An 18,648-nucleotide genomic window follows, 5' to 3' on the forward strand; every position below is an offset into this window, starting at 1 on the left:
CTTTTCCTCAAAGCCAAGTTCATTCTTACCTCCAAAAAAACAAAGGTGATTCTAGAACCTGTCACTGTTTCTTTTTACTATGTGAAAGACTCGAAGCCCACGATACATGGCCCCACAGAAGTTTTCCATACTTCAAATTTTGGTTTGTTATCTGCTCTTTACTTAAAGCAAAAGGTTAGAATGTGTTGCAAATTTAATTAAATTGGAACAAGGACTTTTCTTCTTACTTGAGTTGTTGAACCTTGATTTATAGCCGTTACCAGAATACAACAGTTTGTATCATTACAAACACAGAAATATTTTCATTTATAATTAATAAACTGTTTAACTCTGTCACCAGTCACAACAAAACCTTATTAATGTTATAAGACTCAAATTCAATATTTATCCTGATTGAAGTGTTTTAAGTCTGTTTAAAGTCGTGTGGCAGTGTTGGTAACCTGTTGACCATGGAAAATGTACCTATGGATCAATTGAACTGTAGAGTTTGCAATAATGTTTGAAGTTTTTGTGTGGTGGCATTTGTTATTATTTGTGCAGTAGCTGTAAAAATATACAGGAATTTCAGAAGTGAGAATTTTTCTTAAATTTTGTGTCTATTTTTTTATGATTCATTTAACATTGTCGTCAGTGGCTCAAAGTATATAGCATCAAATAATGGGATTATTAACAAATAATACATTGGAAAACATATGTAAGAAAGCAGTCATGGTCTAATTTAATGTATAAACCCAGCATTTGCCTGGAGGAAATGAGTAAATCCATAAAAACCTTAGTCATGACAATTGGTCTCCAGGCCAAGATTTAAACCTGGGATCTCCTAATTATGAAACAGAGTGCTAACCACTTAGCTAAGAAATTACTTGGAAAAGAAATTATAAAGATCCTAGCCTATGGTGATGAGGATCTTTGAAAGACAAGTTTTTCAATGTTTCATGAAGTTCAAAGAAGGCTGAGAAGACACAACAATGATAAATAACGTGGATCACCAAAATGTTTTTAATCCATGACAATATTTACTTAATTCTCCATCATTATCTAGACATGAACTCTTGTTCTTCAGAGTTTAGAACCTCAACATTCTGCTATATGACCAGGTCATGCATAAATGATACTTTTAATTTTAGAGTCCACAATACCTATCATATCTATTCCTCCAAAAATCAAAAGAAGTTTGGTGTGTTTCCAATATACAGAGTGATTTGATGTTAGACATACAAATTTTAGCAGTGAGGTGAACACCCAAAACTAATTATATAAGGTCATATAAATATGGGCCTACAAATCCTTAGTTTTAAAGTTAGTTTTCATGCCATGAAGGCACTTAGGAGGACAGGAAGTGCAGCTCCTACTCATTCATGACCTTGGGTAAGGCGGTGAGTGGTCAGTGTCATGCCACAGCCGCATTTTACCCCCGGGAAAAGGACCCCTGCTACCCAATGGATATGAGGCTGGGTGGGTCCAATAGCAGATCTGGATGTAGAGGCTAGAAGAAAAATCCTTTGCCCCTAGCAAGGATCAAAATGTAGTCATTCAGTCCATGATTAAACACAATACTGACTGAGCTACCCTGGCTCCTAAAGCCAGTAGTAGTATGTTTTTGTATTATTAAAAGATATTAAAGCATGTTTAAATTAAATTAGAATTAAAATACAGCAGTTCAAATTCCTGCAGCACCCATACAGAAGCATGGCATTTTTACAAAATTAGAAATAAATTACGTTTCTGTATTACAAAAAGTGGCAAGTAATTACCTAACACATCATCAAGAAAATATTTTAAACATATTCTAATCTACTTAAAAAGTCATATCGTTTGTCAATAAGGATTTCTTCTCCAAATAGAAATGGTGGTATTAACTGTATGCTGCATCCTGAGAAGTGTACTACACTGGTGTCTAAACAAATCTTTAATGCAAATGTGTTAAAGAATATGTTGTATTTTGAAAAATCAAGCTGGTTAAGATTGCAAACTAAACTTTTTATTGAAAATACCAATGAATGACAAAGTGAAGCTGTTACATCTGGAAATTAGAACATATCACCTAGACCAGATTAATAACACTGCATTACTTCCACAAATACTAAGCTTTGTGTTTCAGACTATGCCTGTACTAAAAATCTAACTACTTAACATCATGCAGCAGAGTTCTTCTTAAGAAGACCACAGCCTTTAGCTACCTAAGAAATACCGTTGCCTTTTACAGAACCCAAAGGTCCATTACCATTTCCACAAAAGCATACCAACAGTTAATATCCTGAGCCAGAAGAATCCAGTCCACACCCTCAAGCTTCGTTTCCTGAAGACCCATTTTAATATTGCCCTCCAATCTATGCCTAGGTGTTCCAAGTGATCTCTTCCCTCGGATTTTACAGCCAAAATTTTGTACACATTTCTCATCTTCCCCATGCATGAAACGAGTTGTTCATCCTAATAACACCTGGTGCATTGTATAAATAACAGAATTGTTCACAGTGCATTTCTCTCCAGACTCCTGCAACTTAATCCCTCTTAGGTCCAAATATCAACAAACATATTCACTGAAAATACAATAAAAAATTATTTAAGGAACTTAATGTCCATCATAATGATCAAAGAAATCCTATCACTGGACTCTTCCCTGGGCCAGTTCATATGTTCACTACATATTTATTTGAGATCCAACGTAAACAAACCCTAGTCTCCTACATGGCGTGCACCATTTAAGTTACTTAGTCAAAATCTGAATGAACAGGAAACAGATAACAAAATAAAACAAGACTTCAGACAATAAAGTACAGTCACTGTAGCTGGTGCATGATATCCTGTTCTAAAATTACTCCTTAAACCAATGCTTCAGACACACAAAACATTCCTTATAGATAAATCACTCTGTTTTGTTACAAAATTTTACTTGCTCTTGGCACTTGGGACACTTGGCTTTCAAACTGAAGTCTATGAATGTCTTGATGATTTTTCTACTACATATTTAGAATGTTTTTTAACACTCTGAATATGCTGTATATAGTCCCTTTGTTTTCTTGTATATGTTAACAGGATGCAAATTAAACATACTTTGCACTTATCTCTACGATGTAACGATACTCATTTCATTTCTCATAGGTTGTGGTTTAGACTGGAAAGATACTAGCCACGAAAATGTAACCCTTTCCAATACAATGATACCTATGCATATCACAAGATTCAACATTCACTGAATGCATTTAGCACACAGTGTGTATTTATGGGTTTTGTATGATCGAAAAAATAAACAGTGATTATTTCCTTCAACACCATTAACTACCTGATTTTTCTGAAGGGGGCAAGTTGTTTTCTTTGGGGCAAGAACTGAACAACACTGAAGATGGCCAAAGAAAATTACCACTGGACCTATCATATGTATAGCACAGGGGGTGACAACTTTAATTTTTCAACTCACATTTTTTGTGTATGAAGTTGAAAATCATTTAACTTGACATGGTTATCTTCTTTAAACACTGGTTACCACCTGCTCATTTTTCAGGCATACTGTAATGTTGTTTACTATGGTATATCTATAATCAATGTTCTCATTCTAAACAATATCCTCTATTTGCAACACAAAAGTAAAGTGTGGCTTAAACTTGGAAGGGAAAAATAAAATGAAGAACTTGGAGAAGTTTATTCTAGAAAAGGAATATAAATTCAAAATGGCACCCTTCCAATGTAAACAAAATATAAAAAGAAACTAATATCCTCAAATAAATTTTACTGCATGCACTTACATGATGCAAGGTCATAATGCAACTCTTAAACACCAGTGATTGAGACTACCTCTCTATCAGACCCAACAGAGTAGGTGCCCCTGCCCCATACACCTGAAGATGAAAACAGACCGTTTTGAATCGCCATGTGCATTTTAACCTTGGAAAATGGACAAGAGTCCAAAAACCAAATAACCCTGATAATATGTTTCATATTGTCACACCCCTCACCTGAAGGAACTAAACTATCCAAGATATTAATATATCAGTTCTATGTCAAGTACTTCAGTTTAATGATTTAGTTTCTGTCCCTTTTGCAAGAACTACATACTGCACACAGGACACTGCATATAACAATTTTTCTATAAACACACAAGACTACAAAGTGAGAGGTATGAATAAAGATATTGATGAGGATATCACTGAAAAGCATAAGGAAAATACTAATGCGAGACCTCAAAGAGACTACATACACTACTACTTTATTCCAGAAGGAAGAAGGGTAGCTCAGTCAGTATTGTGACCACACAAATGCTGGACAACTGGGGTTCAATTTCTGGCAGGGGGTGAGATTCTTCTGTTTGCCACCACACCCAGACCTGCTGTGGGGCGCACCCAACCCCTTATTCTAATGTTATCTGGGAATCTTTCCTAGGAGGAAAAGTGGTCAGGACATAAAGTTGAACATACAACTCTGGTGCTGAGGTTATGTATGGAACTACACCCTTATTGCCTCAAACATCTTCAAGGCAGCGTGAACTTTACTTTTACTAACAGTGAGAGTGAATGAACATAATAATTCCAAAAAAAGAATTGTAAGAAATAAAATTTTAAAATGTTCAATACACAGTCAAAAAATTTTAGTACAATCCTCAACCATATAAAAAGGAAACTTTAATATTACAAAGTACAGTTAATACTGTTTAATATGCCTTAACAAGACAAGATTTCACTGCACAACATCCATGAACAACCTGAAAATAATCAATATAAATCAACAATATGATTAGAATTTAAGAAAGACTTCTGCTTCCACACAGAGGAACAGCAAGTAAATATGCCAAATTAGTTTTACACTTTGTATACTTCTGTAGTTAAGATTTTTCTGACTCCTTGAGAGCTGTGCTAATGAAGAGTTCAACGTACTTCCATCAATCTCAGTATCAAGTCATTAAACAAGGACAATAGTTCAATGCAAGAGGTGCTTTTCAGGCAATATAAATTAATCAAGTGCATGCAGTTTAACTGTGTTAGAGGACCACCCTTTCATTCACCACAGCCCTTAATGTACATATACTTGTTGGGTAATATTTACCTTCTTTGGGATTTCATCTAGTAAATCTCAAGATAGATTTATAATGCAGTACTGTTGAAAACAATCAAAAGAAACAACAGAAAAGCACAGGATATTCCACAAGTTAAGTGTAGTGGACCAAAGCCAACCACACAGCCAGGGCAACGAGAAACAAGGGTATAACATAGTTAACACGTACCTGGGAAGAGAAACAATAAAAATCAGAACATAAGAAAATATAATAATAATAATAAAAATAAACACGGCCATGTGAGCATTTGCTAAGGCTGTGCAGTGTACACGAGAAAGTGTCATTTGTATAGTAGTGGAACTTGATTTATCAGATCTCGTAAAGTGGATGGTACTGCAAGAAAAGTAAGGAAATCATTTATTCAACATGAGAAAATAACAATACTCAGCTTGTTCATAACAGATTTTCTTCTTTTCTAGTTAAATTTTCATTCCCTTACTCTTAAGCATTTTGAGTCCAAAAAGGTGGTAATCAATAATTTGCAGGTTAAGTAAAGAGATATTGGGGACTGTTTATTAGCATCTCTTTGAAGGTTCAAGAAAGTACCATATTTTGTAACAACTTATGGTTAAAGATGGTGTGGAAGTGACAGTGAATATGTAGTTGATTGTGCTTCTGGGAGGTTGCATCAAATAGAAGTGGATCACATTGTTGATGTTTCAGAGGAACATACTGCCTTCATCACCAGGGCTAATATGTGGAATGTTGTGTGAGTAATAATAGATACATAACACTCATATCCTCCTGATGATGAGATAGAATGTTCCTTTGAAACATCAGCAACACTGCCCACTTCCACATGATGCAAGCACGTAAAAGTAGGATCAACATGAAAACTTAAAATCAGTTACTGGACACAATGTGCATGTCTGGAATAGACACCCTGATCCACAAAGACTTTATTATGGGTGACTACATGAAAAGTACAAATTTACCAGTGGAATAAACTGTTGTAATCATCTTTTAAATATGTAAAACAGGATATGGAAGAAGTATTTTTAAATCTGACAGCCAGCCAGTTGTGCCACATGTGGAACACACCACAATGGTACAATGAGATTTCTGTTACGACTGTGACGAGGGTTCATATCAGCATACCAAATAAACACATAGACATCCCTGTTACCTTCATAAAGAAAAGTTTCTAAAAAATTAAGTAATGTTCGAGGAGATGAATAATGCTATTACTTACTATACTAGAACTGCTCATGAGATTGGAATATTCCTGTTGCAATGAGACCAAATCTTGTGTCAGCTGTGTTTTTGCTTCATTACACTGGGAATAACACTCTTTGACAATCACCATTTCTTCTTGTAAATGATGAAGCTGTAAAATAAACACCCAAGTTACAAATTCTGCATTTACCAAACTCGTCATAATACTTGACACAAGCATTAAGTGCTACTTTACCATGTACTATCCAGCATGGCAACAGAAACTATAAGAATAATCAGAGATTCAAAATTAAATGTGCTTAAATAACACACAAAGAAGAGACATACAGTGAGCACAGAACCAAAGCTCCTTGAATTTTTAACCTAGGTATTAAGTGAAAGTAAATCATATTAATGAATGTATACAAAACATGCAAATGAACAAACAACCTCCTCACAATAAATTCATTTTATCCACTTTGTGCAAAGAATGCAAAAAAGCTGCACACCAACCTAAGATACGAGACACCAGCTTCTTATTTATACTGTTAAGGACAGTGCATGTCAGAATTTTGGCAGAGAGTAAGACTTCCTTCTAAATATTACCAATGATATTCTATAATACCACCTGAGTGGTAAAGTAAGTACTTTGCTGAGAAATCTTTTGGAAAGCTGCTATTACAAAATCTGAGGAGATGGGGCAAGAGTATTAAAATGGAATCTGTAATTGAATCAATGACAAGCTTTGATAGTATTCTGACCAAATAGAACACAATTAAAACTTTGATAATTATTTTGGACTTCAATTCTAACCAGACACTTTGAAGGCATTAAAGGGACTTTAATTTAGTTCAGAAAAAACGAGAATAAAATGGATTAATTTTGTGTGTTGTATGTTAGCAGCTACACATCAATTCCACAACATTTTGGGCATGTGTATTATTTATGACAAATAATATGGTTTCCTATAAAAAATATCCAATATCTTTTAAAAGTCTTCATATCTGGCAAAATGATAATGCTGTACACAAAACTGAACATAAAAATTAAACAATACATACAAGAACATCAACTTACATTCTGAAAAATTTGGTCACGTTGTATCCTGCACTCACTCAATTCTAAAGATGTACTTTCAGAGTCACCCTGTAATATACGAGCTTCCAAATTGCGATTTAGAATGAAGTTCCGCTCCTCAAGTGCATGGTATTCCTCCTTTAGCCTGTAAAAAATAAACATTATAATCAAAATGTTTGATCTGATTGTTAAGGGTCTATAAAGAAACAAAGGAGCCTACACATGAAAGTCTGACTTTGCACAGTTCCCTTCCACATAGATAAATGTATTAAGTAAGCAAAGTACAGAGTTTTTTTTATTTTTAATACCAACACAATAAAACAGTAATTTTAGTTTCACTAACATTTTGCGATTATCCAAGCTCTGTAACATGTGGAATGACACACTGTGATATCTAGGGACTATGTCTTCCCAGAACAGTGAAAACCTTGTAATACTTCAAGACTGACAACGAACAGATGAATATGGTTGGGCACTGGTAATATACTTCTATTAACAAAACAAGTCTAAGACACCTATGAAAATTACTTGCTTTACAATCTCCTGAACTCTCAAACTGACATTATACTCCCACACCCAAACCTGTCTCCAAGTTAATGCTTTTTAATAAGTTTCCTCATAAAAATTTGGTATGCATTTCTTGTCTTACCCACCTAAGTCATACATCAACCCTTATCCTAAGGTTTTCACTTTAACTATCCTAAGACTATTACATGAGTGTAAAATGCAAAGTTCCTCACTATGAGATCATGTTCCTTAATTACTCTGAATGGGGATACAAATGTTTTACATAACTACCTCTTTTCCAAAGTATTGAATTTTGCCACATTAATGTCAAACATCATAACTGATTCCCATGTCATGAAGAAACATAAGTACAGCTAGACTTTGAATGCTGATCATGTATTAATATACACAATGTTCACAAATCAGTAATGTCTGATCTTATATAGGGACTGTAACACTGGCATTCAGTGACTGCAAATAAAGTATTAACTTTCACTATGTAAATGGAGAAAATAAATTTGGTACAGAAAGATTTATTCAGAGAAAGAATGATATGTACACATTAAAGAATACTATTAGGTTAAAAAAAGAAGGTTTGTAGCTTTAGAATTTGAAAAAATTTACACTGCCAACAATTCAGAACATAAAAAGTTCAACTAATGCAGTCAAATGTTGCTATAAGTTAAAGCAGGATAAATTACTGTTAACAAATTAAAGCAGAACAGATAATGAATTGACAGAACGTGCTCCACATTAGAAGGCTAAATTTCAGCGCATGAAGGACCCAATCTAAGATGTGAAACTAGTCAGATTGACTTCATGTAACACTCAGAATCAAAGATCCAAAATACACATTCACACTTGATACACAACAAATGATTGCATATGGTACTGACTTAAGACATTCAACCAGATGCAATAAGGTTCACTAATAATAAACCATAGAATAAAATGATGTGCACCTGGCATTATCTTCCACCAGTGTTTCACATCGTTTTCTAATCTGGATCAATTCTTCGCGACTTCTATTATCTTCACTACCAGAATGACGTTTCAGTTCCTCTTGAATGGCTTTCAGTCTATCTTTCATCTGCTCAGCTTCATTACGGCTTTGTTTCGCACTCTGTTGAGCTTCCATCAGTTGATCTGAAAATCAAGATTTATACTGAGCAAACACAGCTACTAACCATTAAATTTTTCTCATCAATTTATATTAAAATAAGAAGGAAGATGGCTGTCTTCTAGGATGTAGCACAATGAAGACTCCACAACTTCAAACCATATTTATAAGATCCAGTTTAATGTTATTATTCTGTGTCTAAGTCTTCCAAGTCTTATGTATTTTTGCATAAAAGTATCACATGCACACTTCTTGCCCTGTCCACTGGTTACTTACTTCCTCTTAGGTCCAGATATTGTCGTCGGTACCATCTACTTAACACACTCGCAGTTTAACATCTGGGAAAAACTGAATGAATTTTGCTCTTGCCAACTTAACTAGATTGAAAAGAGTCAGAGCATGTAGCCTGTCATATCAGCTGATGATGGCAGAATGCATTCATGTTTGTTTCCATAGAAGTTACATGTTTTTTGTAACCATAACTAAACAGAAAACCAACATACTCCGTAATACTTCAGCTTCCTCAGAATGTTGAATACAGCGTTGTTGTTCGTCTCGGAGTCGTTCTTGCAGCTGTAATACTTGAAACTTCACCTCATCTGCTGATGTTTCAAGCCAGTGCATTTGTTCGTGTAATTTTGTCACTGATTCAGACTTCTCCTGCATCTGTTTCTGGGCAGCCTTTAACACAAGATGGCTACTGTATTTATTTCTACAGTACTACAAATGTAATTCTTACAACAAATTCAAACCATTTACATCTATAGCAACTAAGATCATGGTATTTCATATTTTGTATGGCATATTTAATAAAATAAAATAAATATCATTTCATAATACAAATGTATTCATTTGAAAGAAAGATTGAGAGTTGGCAATGCCTAATACAAGTGATTGGGAAGACAGTATTTCAGAACCAAATCTTATAAACCAAAACAACTTACCTGCAACTGCTGCTTCAACATGTTAGCTTCCTCTGTTGTCTTCTTCACTTTGAGTTTGGCACAATCTAATTCATGTTGGTAATGCTGCTGCTTGACCTCAACATCACGCTTCTTGCCACGAGACTCCGCAAGCAATTCTATGCATCACAACTATATCATGTCATTATTTATGGAAATGCAGGTTCAATTTATACATCAATAATAACTTATTTTAATAAATGTAGTAACTTTGTTAGTTTTACAGCTTTCTGAACCAACAACACAAAGATATAAAATGAAGAAAATAATCAAAGTCCCAGTCAGTACTCTAATCTAATTACAGTACAACTCATACAAAAGGAAACCTGCTATTACAGGAAAAGTTCTTCTGTCATGAAAATGGAATGAAAACCAATGAAAAGTAATCTCTAAAAGCAAACAGTGCTTAGTAAAGAAGTACAAATCAAAAAATAACTTTACAAGAAAATATTTTGTCTGCATATGTGTTTCTCTTCATATAATTTTGTTACATACTGTGCTTTCTGGTAAGTATCTATGGAGAATTAATTCAATGATAAATAACTGACCTAGGCCAACCATCAACAAAATGTGAACAGAATTCTTTAAAAGACTGCTAGGAAGAGTAAATTAAAAAGGAGGGAGTAAAGGGAAACGAAAAATGTATACTGCTAAGTAACAATGCAGTGTGCACATGTTGCATGAATTTCTGGCTTATAATAGGACCATAAATACATAAAACATGGGATACACTGTTCAACATATTTTTACCTATAAGTACTTATATTAAACAGAGACATGGCTGAAATAGAGATAGATATGCATAATAATATAAACATTTACTGATTAAACTACAAATGAACATATACATTTAAACAATTCTACCACCTGTTCAAGTAGTACTATTTTCGATAACATGCATTAAAATATTAGGAACTGAAAAAACCAAGCAAAGCATTAATTTATTTCATGCTAAAAACTGGTTACCTTACCTTTCATTAACTGATTGCAAAGTTAACCATTTCTCAAGCTCTGTCGGAAGGTTTCAGACATTCACATTTTCTGGTACAGGTCCTACACTGGAAGTCTTTTACTGCCAAATTGTCTACCACATTATGATTGTGTTAAATGCTATTTACAATATTTAACATTTCTTTAAGTAATTCTTATGCAGTAGAAAGCAGAAGTTTATATGCATAAGCATATAAAAGTGTCCCTTTTTTCACTTTATATCTGGCAGAAGTGATGTCAGAAATGCACAAACAGGAAAGGATAACTTTCATCAGCCACCATGCACAATGGTTAATGTGTGGTCCAGTGCCACATACTGCAACAGCCTCCAGCTAAATGTTAAACCCCAGAGTTACAGTCTGGCTGATAGTCCCATAATACAGGGATTTAATCAACAATTTCCATATAATAAAGGTTAAGATACAATCACAAAACTTCTTCTTTGTATGCTGAATGATGCAACAATAAAGAATTATATCCAAGAGACTGTACAAACTGATTAAATACTTTTGTTGTGAAAATGTTTGAACAATGAATGCAGAATACTGTAACAATTAGCAAAAAAAGTAATATAAAAAATTATGAATCACTAAAATGGCCATGAGTGAATGAATAAAAAAAGGTGTTTCCATCAATTATCATTTCAACATAGGAACTTATATCGAGAATATAAATATAATGTACCCACACCCCTATAATTAAAAGCTGTGAATTTTCTGTGCACAAAGCAAAAGCATGATCAAACATGAGTGATGTAACCAAACCTTTTAAAATAATCACCATGCAGACGTAATGCTCTACAGACAATTCCAACTCATGACGAGTTTCTACAAAAGATACAAACAATATTAATGCACAACCAAGCACATTACACAATGCAGCACTGTTAAGTTATATATCAAATATAAAGAAGTGTTTAATTTCAAGTCACACAATATTTTTACTGCTAATACAACTTATCTAAAGAGTGTCACTATGCAGGCAGAAAAAAAATGTACCAGCAGTTTACTTCTCTGTCCATAAAAGTAAATTCTTTATCAAGTTAATTAAAAAAATAATTCTGACTCAGCTTGAACTTGTTTTGAATTACACTTACAACAAAGACCAGGATAGTAAAGTCTGTATAAATTACAATATGCATTTATTAAAGCAGTATAGACAAACATAATGAACACAACAAAGGCTTGTCAAAATATTTAGATACATTTGCAACTTAGAGATATAAAAATGTGCCTATTATATTGACCCTGTCTGTATGCAGTAAACACTTCAAGAATAGCCAAACAAATTTATGGTAATTGACATTGGAGAGTTTTACAATTAAGAAGAAATTATTGAAGCATATTGAACTACACAGTCAACTCTGTAAACCTAAACAAAAAACTAGAATGTGTCAGAAGAATAGGAGAAAGCCAATGACATTGTCCTGGAAATAGGAATTTAATTTAGATAATCAAATGGCCAGATGCAAAGTTTTAAGCAGTAATATATGGGTCAGTGATAGTCAACTGTAAACGTTATGTATAGATGTAGAAGCTGCTGAAAATGTAGCAACAATACCGGAACACACCACATAATACAAATACAAAAAATAAATGCCAATGATGAGGAAGCAGCCTATTAAAAACAGTACTAATAAAACCACAAAAGGCAGACATAGAAATGTATTGTAAAACTGATGTGAGTAAACTGATGACAGTAAACAAGAATATAATTTTTGGTTAATGTAACATGAGGGAATGTTTACAATGACAGCTTGCTAAAGACTGCAGGCAAATCAGATTACTACCAGGGCAATACTTGCACAATATTTCAAACATATTTATAAATAATGTGTTACAGAAAGAAATGACTTGAAATTAAAATTTAACCAACATACTGCTAAACTTCAAGCATGATTCAAAATCATTCAACCAACTAATGCGAGGATGCATAAGTTATTGCATATCCCACCACCTTTGGCATAGAACTAGGAGTATAACTAAAACAAAAAACTATAGCCAGCAATTCTCAAACATAGCAACAAAAGCTTTATGGTGAAAGTAAGCAATCATACTTCTAATTGAAATGTTATAAATATATTTAATGATTTTAGAACTATGGTGGTACATAACAAATTACGATTTATAAATCTTTAAAACTTACAGCATCTACATGTTGTGGGGAAGATGTCCCATGAAGCAGATTCCAAAAAGGATCATTAGCATTGTTAATAATTATTATTAAAATTGCATTGTTCTTAATCATTTCAGGGCTAATTCTTTTAATCATCCATGTAATCAGACTTTGTAGTACTGTTGTATTACTTATAATACTTTTTAAAACAAAAAAACTGGAATTATAGCAATTCTCCATGGTATTCTATCAAGTCACAGCAGGCTGATTATGAAAATGCTATACAATCAAATTTTCTAATTTTCAAAGAAAAGTTCTGAATAAACTGTATATGTATACAGTGATTTGAAAAACATGCTACATCAATCCCAAAAATTGTAACTGCAGTTGAAATTTTAGGTTACATTTCAATTCACAGACATCTGTGCCACATTAATATCTCTGCTAACAGAACAAGGATGCAGTGAGAAATAAATGTGTAAACATTTTCAAAATCTGTTTGCAGAAATAACAATTTCAGGACTTTTCCAGGGGACAGTGGATTTGAACAATAAAATGAGGAAAGTATGGTCTATAAAGCTTTCATGGCAACTAAGTATGATGAATTCTTCTTGGGCTACCAGCTGTGTCAGGTGGTTGAATGGAGAAAACACCGTTTTGAGAACCATCAGGGTACCGAAGGACATGGACAAAGATTGTTCTTGAAACACTGTTTTCCCCATTCAGCTACCTGACACGGCTAGCAGAAGAAATCATCAAAATGAGAAAAATGTAATATAGGACAATGTGGAGTGGAACCACACAAACTGAATGCTAATGAAGAGAAAAATAATTTAATCCAAGGAACACTAAATGAGGATTTAATTTAATTTTGCTTTAATAGTAAGTCAAGAAGAATGAGATGAGCATGCATGGATGGGGCAAAAGGTGCGCACTGGGTATTAGTTGGGAAGCCTGAGGGGAGACACAGATGTAGATGGGAGGATAATATCAGGCAGATTCTATGAAAGATAGGAGTTGAAGGCGACTGGATTTTGCTGGCCCCGGACAGGGACTGGTAGAGGGCTCTGGTTAATTCGGTGATGAACCTTCGGGTTCCCCAAGCCCTCCAGTCAGTTATATTTAAATTAATGTGTCCCTCAGATAACTCTAAACATAAAGTTTAAAAAAATAAATTGTTATAAATTACACGCCTTTATACACATATGTCAAATTGCAGACAATGCTTCCACGCAAGCTTCTATGTAACTAGAAATTAGTTGGCATATGCTTGAGAATCACTAGCATAATGTATCCACAAGGTTACACTTATTTCCAGAAAGCAGCTAAAACCCATAATCATGCATTTTGATTTTGGAGTGGTTCATAAACCTCACCTTCCAGTTTAGCAATGTCAGCTTTCAGCTTCTTCGCATGATTGGAATCTGCCTCAAGGGACACCTGCAATAAAAAAATGTCATTATAGTATTCCCACCAAGTTTGTTAATGTGGATTGGTGATCCAGAAGCAGGTGGTTATGTAAATCATTCGGTGACATTACACTCTTCCATCTTCTTATAGATGCTACCAAGTTTCAGATGTGATGGAAACTTGAACAATTGCACTCTCTCAAACTTGTCCCTCAGAGGGTACGTGCATTAGCTTGCCGACAGTCTTCTTGTATGAGACTGGTCAAGTGTGGAGTGTTCTGTGTGGTGACAATACTTACAATTGGTTTCTGTGTGTCATCTATCATCCTATGCAATCCACAAAACAAAACTGTGCACATTCAAACAAGTGAAGCACTGGTAAATCACAAGCAGCAAAAATAAGATGTGATACTACCTAAATAAACAAATAAATAAATATTACTTCTACCCTGAAGATGGAGGGGATCCCAAACACCAAATACATGAATAAGAAATTTTAACCATGCTACTAATTAATTGTTCATTGCAAAAAAAGAAAGAAAAAAAGGGGGGGAAAGAAAAAAGAAAAGAAACTTACATGTTTCCTATCACATTCTCCATTTTCATGACAATTCTCTACTCGATCCAATTCCAAATCTAATTCTAGTCCTTCTAATCGCTCTTGGAGCACACGAATTTGCTCAGAGTTTGAGTCTTCTTGCTTCCGGGATTCTTCAAGTTGTGCTGAAATAGATTGTCACATGTTACCAAACTGACAAACTTAGTTAATTGAATTTGAACACTTTAGTGCCATATCTACTGTACTAGACTTACTACAAAAAGTGTTAACCTGAATTATGTCACAAAATAATTATGTCTAAAATTGGTTATGCAGGTACTTATAATCCCAATTACACTACAGTACTTGCAAAGCATTCCTCCCATCACGTGTAGTCTATCCATTTTTCAGTTTTCATTAAAAACCACCTACAGACATACAGTTCAGGGAATATCGGGGTCAGTTTGCTGATGGGTTTGTGTAAGGCAGGTCAAGTTTCAAGATTCTAGTTATGAAATACAGTGGAACGATATAAAAATCTTGTGTAATGCTATATCAGTGCTGTGTCTCATGGTAATAAAAGGGTGTTTCTCACCAAATATGTAGGTAATCTGCCACTATCTCTCTTCAACTAACATCAGAAATTGTTTGTTGGTATTAATCTTCTTGGTACAAACACTGTGGGGACTGCTTGTTACCTACCTACAAGCAAACATGGCAATGCCGCACAGAAGACCAACATCGTCAGCACTGTGAGAACCTGAACTGAATAGACAGATTTCTAAACAGATATAATATAAGGGATAAATGTCAGTAGGATAAACCTCAAGAACAAACTCCTTCAGTTCATAGACCAATACAATAAACGATTCAGACACCTGAACACTTATGCATTCATCCAACCAGTTCTTTTCAATAAAAAATAATAGATCCTAATCTGAATATTTTTTAACCTTTAAACGACGCGGATTTAAATGGCAAAGTGGTAGTAGCCCTACAGAGTTTTTTGCAGGTTTCTAAACTTTTGTGCACGCTCTACGGAAAACTTTAATATTATCTAAAGTAAACATGATAAATTGACGAAATAAAAGCCATATTTATTCGAATAGAACAGAGAATACATAGGGTTTTTTAAAAATGCAGTTAATATCATAATTGCCTATATAGGCCTTAGTAACATTACTTTCTTCTTTGGAAGCTCATTAGACATGGTAGAAGCCATGGTTGTGAACTAATGACCACACAGAAAAATTTGTTTCCCCCACTTCAGTGGATACATATTCTTTTCACAGATCATGTCGAGGAATGTGAGAAGCTTTGATTAGGGGGGCTGAAAATGAAGCCAAAACCCACTTGACAATAACAATGTTTATTGCTGTTTATGGTTATAGTTCCCGGGTTGACAGCTCATGTTGAACTTGTCAGAACCCTAGAGAGAGTGATTCAATATTTGCAGCCCCTAAAAGAGGCCAAAAGACGTAGCCAAGTCTACTTACAATGTTGCAAGTTTTGAGTTCCGCACCGGGAACGTTCGTAGGGCTGAGTACACAACTTACGTCCCAGACAGGGAACGCTAGTAAGATGAAGGTTAATGAACCAAGAGTCATAATAAATCATCATAAACTAACATATCAGCACATAAATACAAACATTACAGAAATAAATTAAAATTCTGAAGACCCTATTGCAACATATTAAGAAAGATAATTCTGGACCAAAGGGAATGCTGGTGAACACAGAAATATGTCAAGAGCCCATAAAACACCTGAAATTTAACTGCATGTGCAACTATTAGCTTCTCAAGAAGAACTTTGCTCATTGGAGTTGGTTAATCCTACAACTTTGGTTTCAGAAAGTCACGTTAATTCAGGAGTGTCTACAGCTGCATTCCTCTTAAATAATGCAAGAAATCCATGCAAAAAGCACACAACAGATTTCACTCACTGTGGAGTTCATCCACTCTTGCATGACTCTCCTTTATTTCCTCCTCAGACTTCTTCAGTAAAGATCGAAGATTCTCAATCTCATCTTGGGTATTTTGTAAAGCCTCTTTCATGTTGTCTGGTTCAATTCGCTCCAAGATAATATCCACCTGGGTGGCTGTAAGGAGTGAAAAACCATTTTCATGTACATCCCAAGTCCAGTTTTCACTACAGACATGAATCACATTTATTTCTATGTAAAGCAAGAGAGGAGTCTCTGGTAAAGTACATAAGCATTATATTATTGAAGCACGTTCTTATAAACAACTGATAACTCACAATCAAACTATTTTCACATTACAGTGAAACCTCTATCTATCGTTCCCGGAAATATCGTTTTCCCGGATGCATCGTCCGTTTTGTTCGGTCCCGAATACATCCCATATAAAATAATGTTACATTTTCCCGCTTCTATCGTTCCTCGAACTATCGTTTTATCGCATCGATCGTTCAAAAATCTTAGTCCCGGCCAACAATTTTCCCGCAATGATCGTTTCTGAGAAATTAAAATGCTGGGTTTTGAGATAAATTAATACCGAAAGACGCACAATGTTTTTGGAATACACAGTAGCGGTAACCTGTTATGTCGCCCAACCAGCACAGATCCTTTTGGAATGAGGGGTCAGCGGTGCAGGGGTGATAGTTGGAGTGAATGGCGGTGCTCATTGTCAGAAATTTTACGATTTTAATTAGGGTGCACTCATATTTCGTTCCAGCGATGCCAAATGGCATGTGCACTGTGAATTTCTTCACAAATGCTTTTATTACAAGTACAAAGGAAAGGCTGGCGGCACTTTTCATTCTTCTGGTTCATCTCGTTTCCAGTGGTTCAGTGTCTTCTACGGCTACGTTTCGTCGTGTTCGGCAGTAACAGTACTTCCATTCTTCCTGTTATTGTTCCAGTCTATACTTTTGTTGTTGTTCCCGTAAATATTTTGTTATTCCTCTTACTCCTGTTAATTATTTTGTTATTATTCCTGTACCATGTCTCGCCCACTAAAGCAAGTCAGAACTCTTCAAGAAAGATTAAAAATCATAGAAGAAGTGGAGAAGAATCCATTTGAAAAAAGAATCGACATTGCTAAACGCCTTGGATTAGCACCATCTACTTTAAATTCAATAGTTGCAAAGAAGAAAGAAATCCGAAAACAAACTGACAAGTGCGGTAATTCATGCAAAAAAAGGAAATCCGGAAGAAAATCAACTTTCAGTGAGCTAGAAAGTGTCCTCTTCACTTGGTACCAGCAATCGCGGGCCTCAGGAATTCCTGTTGATGGCAACATCTTGCGGGGAAAAGCCAAGACAATAGCCGCAAGACTGAATATTGAAAATTTTTCAGCGTCGAATGGCTGGATTAGTAGGTTTAAAGAACGACATGGTATGGTCTACAAGAAGTTAGCCGGCGAAAGTGCTGCTGTGGATGTGGAAATAACGGAGCTGTGGCTCGAGAGACTGCCAACACTGCTGGAGGGATATGAGCCGCGGGACATTTATAATGCGGATGAGACCGGACTTTTCTACAACGCCCTCCCGGATAGGACTCTGGCATTGAAAGGTGAATCTTGCCACGGGGGAATACGTGCAAAACACCGAATTACTGTTCTTCTGTGTGTTAACAGTGACGGTAGTGACAAACGGGTTCCGATTGTAGTTGGAAAATCACGAAAACCGCGTTGTTTCAAAAACATGAAAAAACTTCCGGTGAAATATCACGCCAACAAAAAGGCTTGGATGACAACAGACATC

The 18,648-nt window shown here is 35.0% G+C and overlaps 1 protein-coding gene across 6 annotated transcripts in view; it reads right to left on the bottom strand.

The window, feature by feature from the left end:
* The window catches only part of LOC110828233 (uncharacterized), a 42,264-nt gene that overhangs the window by 6,226 nt on the left and 17,390 nt on the right, over window positions 1–18,648 (bottom strand). For 3 of the 6 annotated variants that reach the window (XM_022060765.2, XM_022060763.2, XM_022060764.2), the window contains exons 12-20: window positions 16,865–17,020; window positions 14,960–15,105; window positions 14,350–14,413; window positions 11,623–11,685; window positions 9,851–9,987; window positions 9,410–9,587; window positions 8,749–8,932; window positions 7,280–7,424; window positions 6,240–6,374 (exon numbers count right to left, since the gene is read on the bottom strand). In XM_022060765.2, the coding sequence (XP_021916457.1) occupies window positions 6,240–6,374; window positions 7,280–7,424; window positions 8,749–8,932; window positions 9,410–9,587; window positions 9,851–9,987; window positions 11,623–11,685; window positions 14,350–14,413; window positions 14,960–15,105; window positions 16,865–17,020 (1,208 nt within the window). Of the gene's footprint in view, window positions 1–5,037; window positions 5,216–6,239; window positions 6,375–7,279; window positions 7,425–8,748; window positions 8,933–9,409; window positions 9,588–9,850; window positions 9,988–11,622; window positions 11,686–14,349; window positions 14,414–14,959; window positions 15,106–16,864; window positions 17,021–18,648 lie in introns of all 6 variants that reach the window. The other 3 variants (XM_022060767.2, XM_087356109.1, XR_002542598.2) reach the window with 2 other exon arrangements.

Source organism: Zootermopsis nevadensis, unplaced genomic scaffold, assembly GCF_977971745.1.
Source record: "Zootermopsis nevadensis isolate Lab colony 2312 unplaced genomic scaffold, Znev_1.0 Znev_ptg000025l, whole genome shotgun sequence".
Lineage (NCBI taxonomy): Eukaryota > Metazoa > Arthropoda > Insecta > Blattodea > Termopsidae > Zootermopsis > Zootermopsis nevadensis.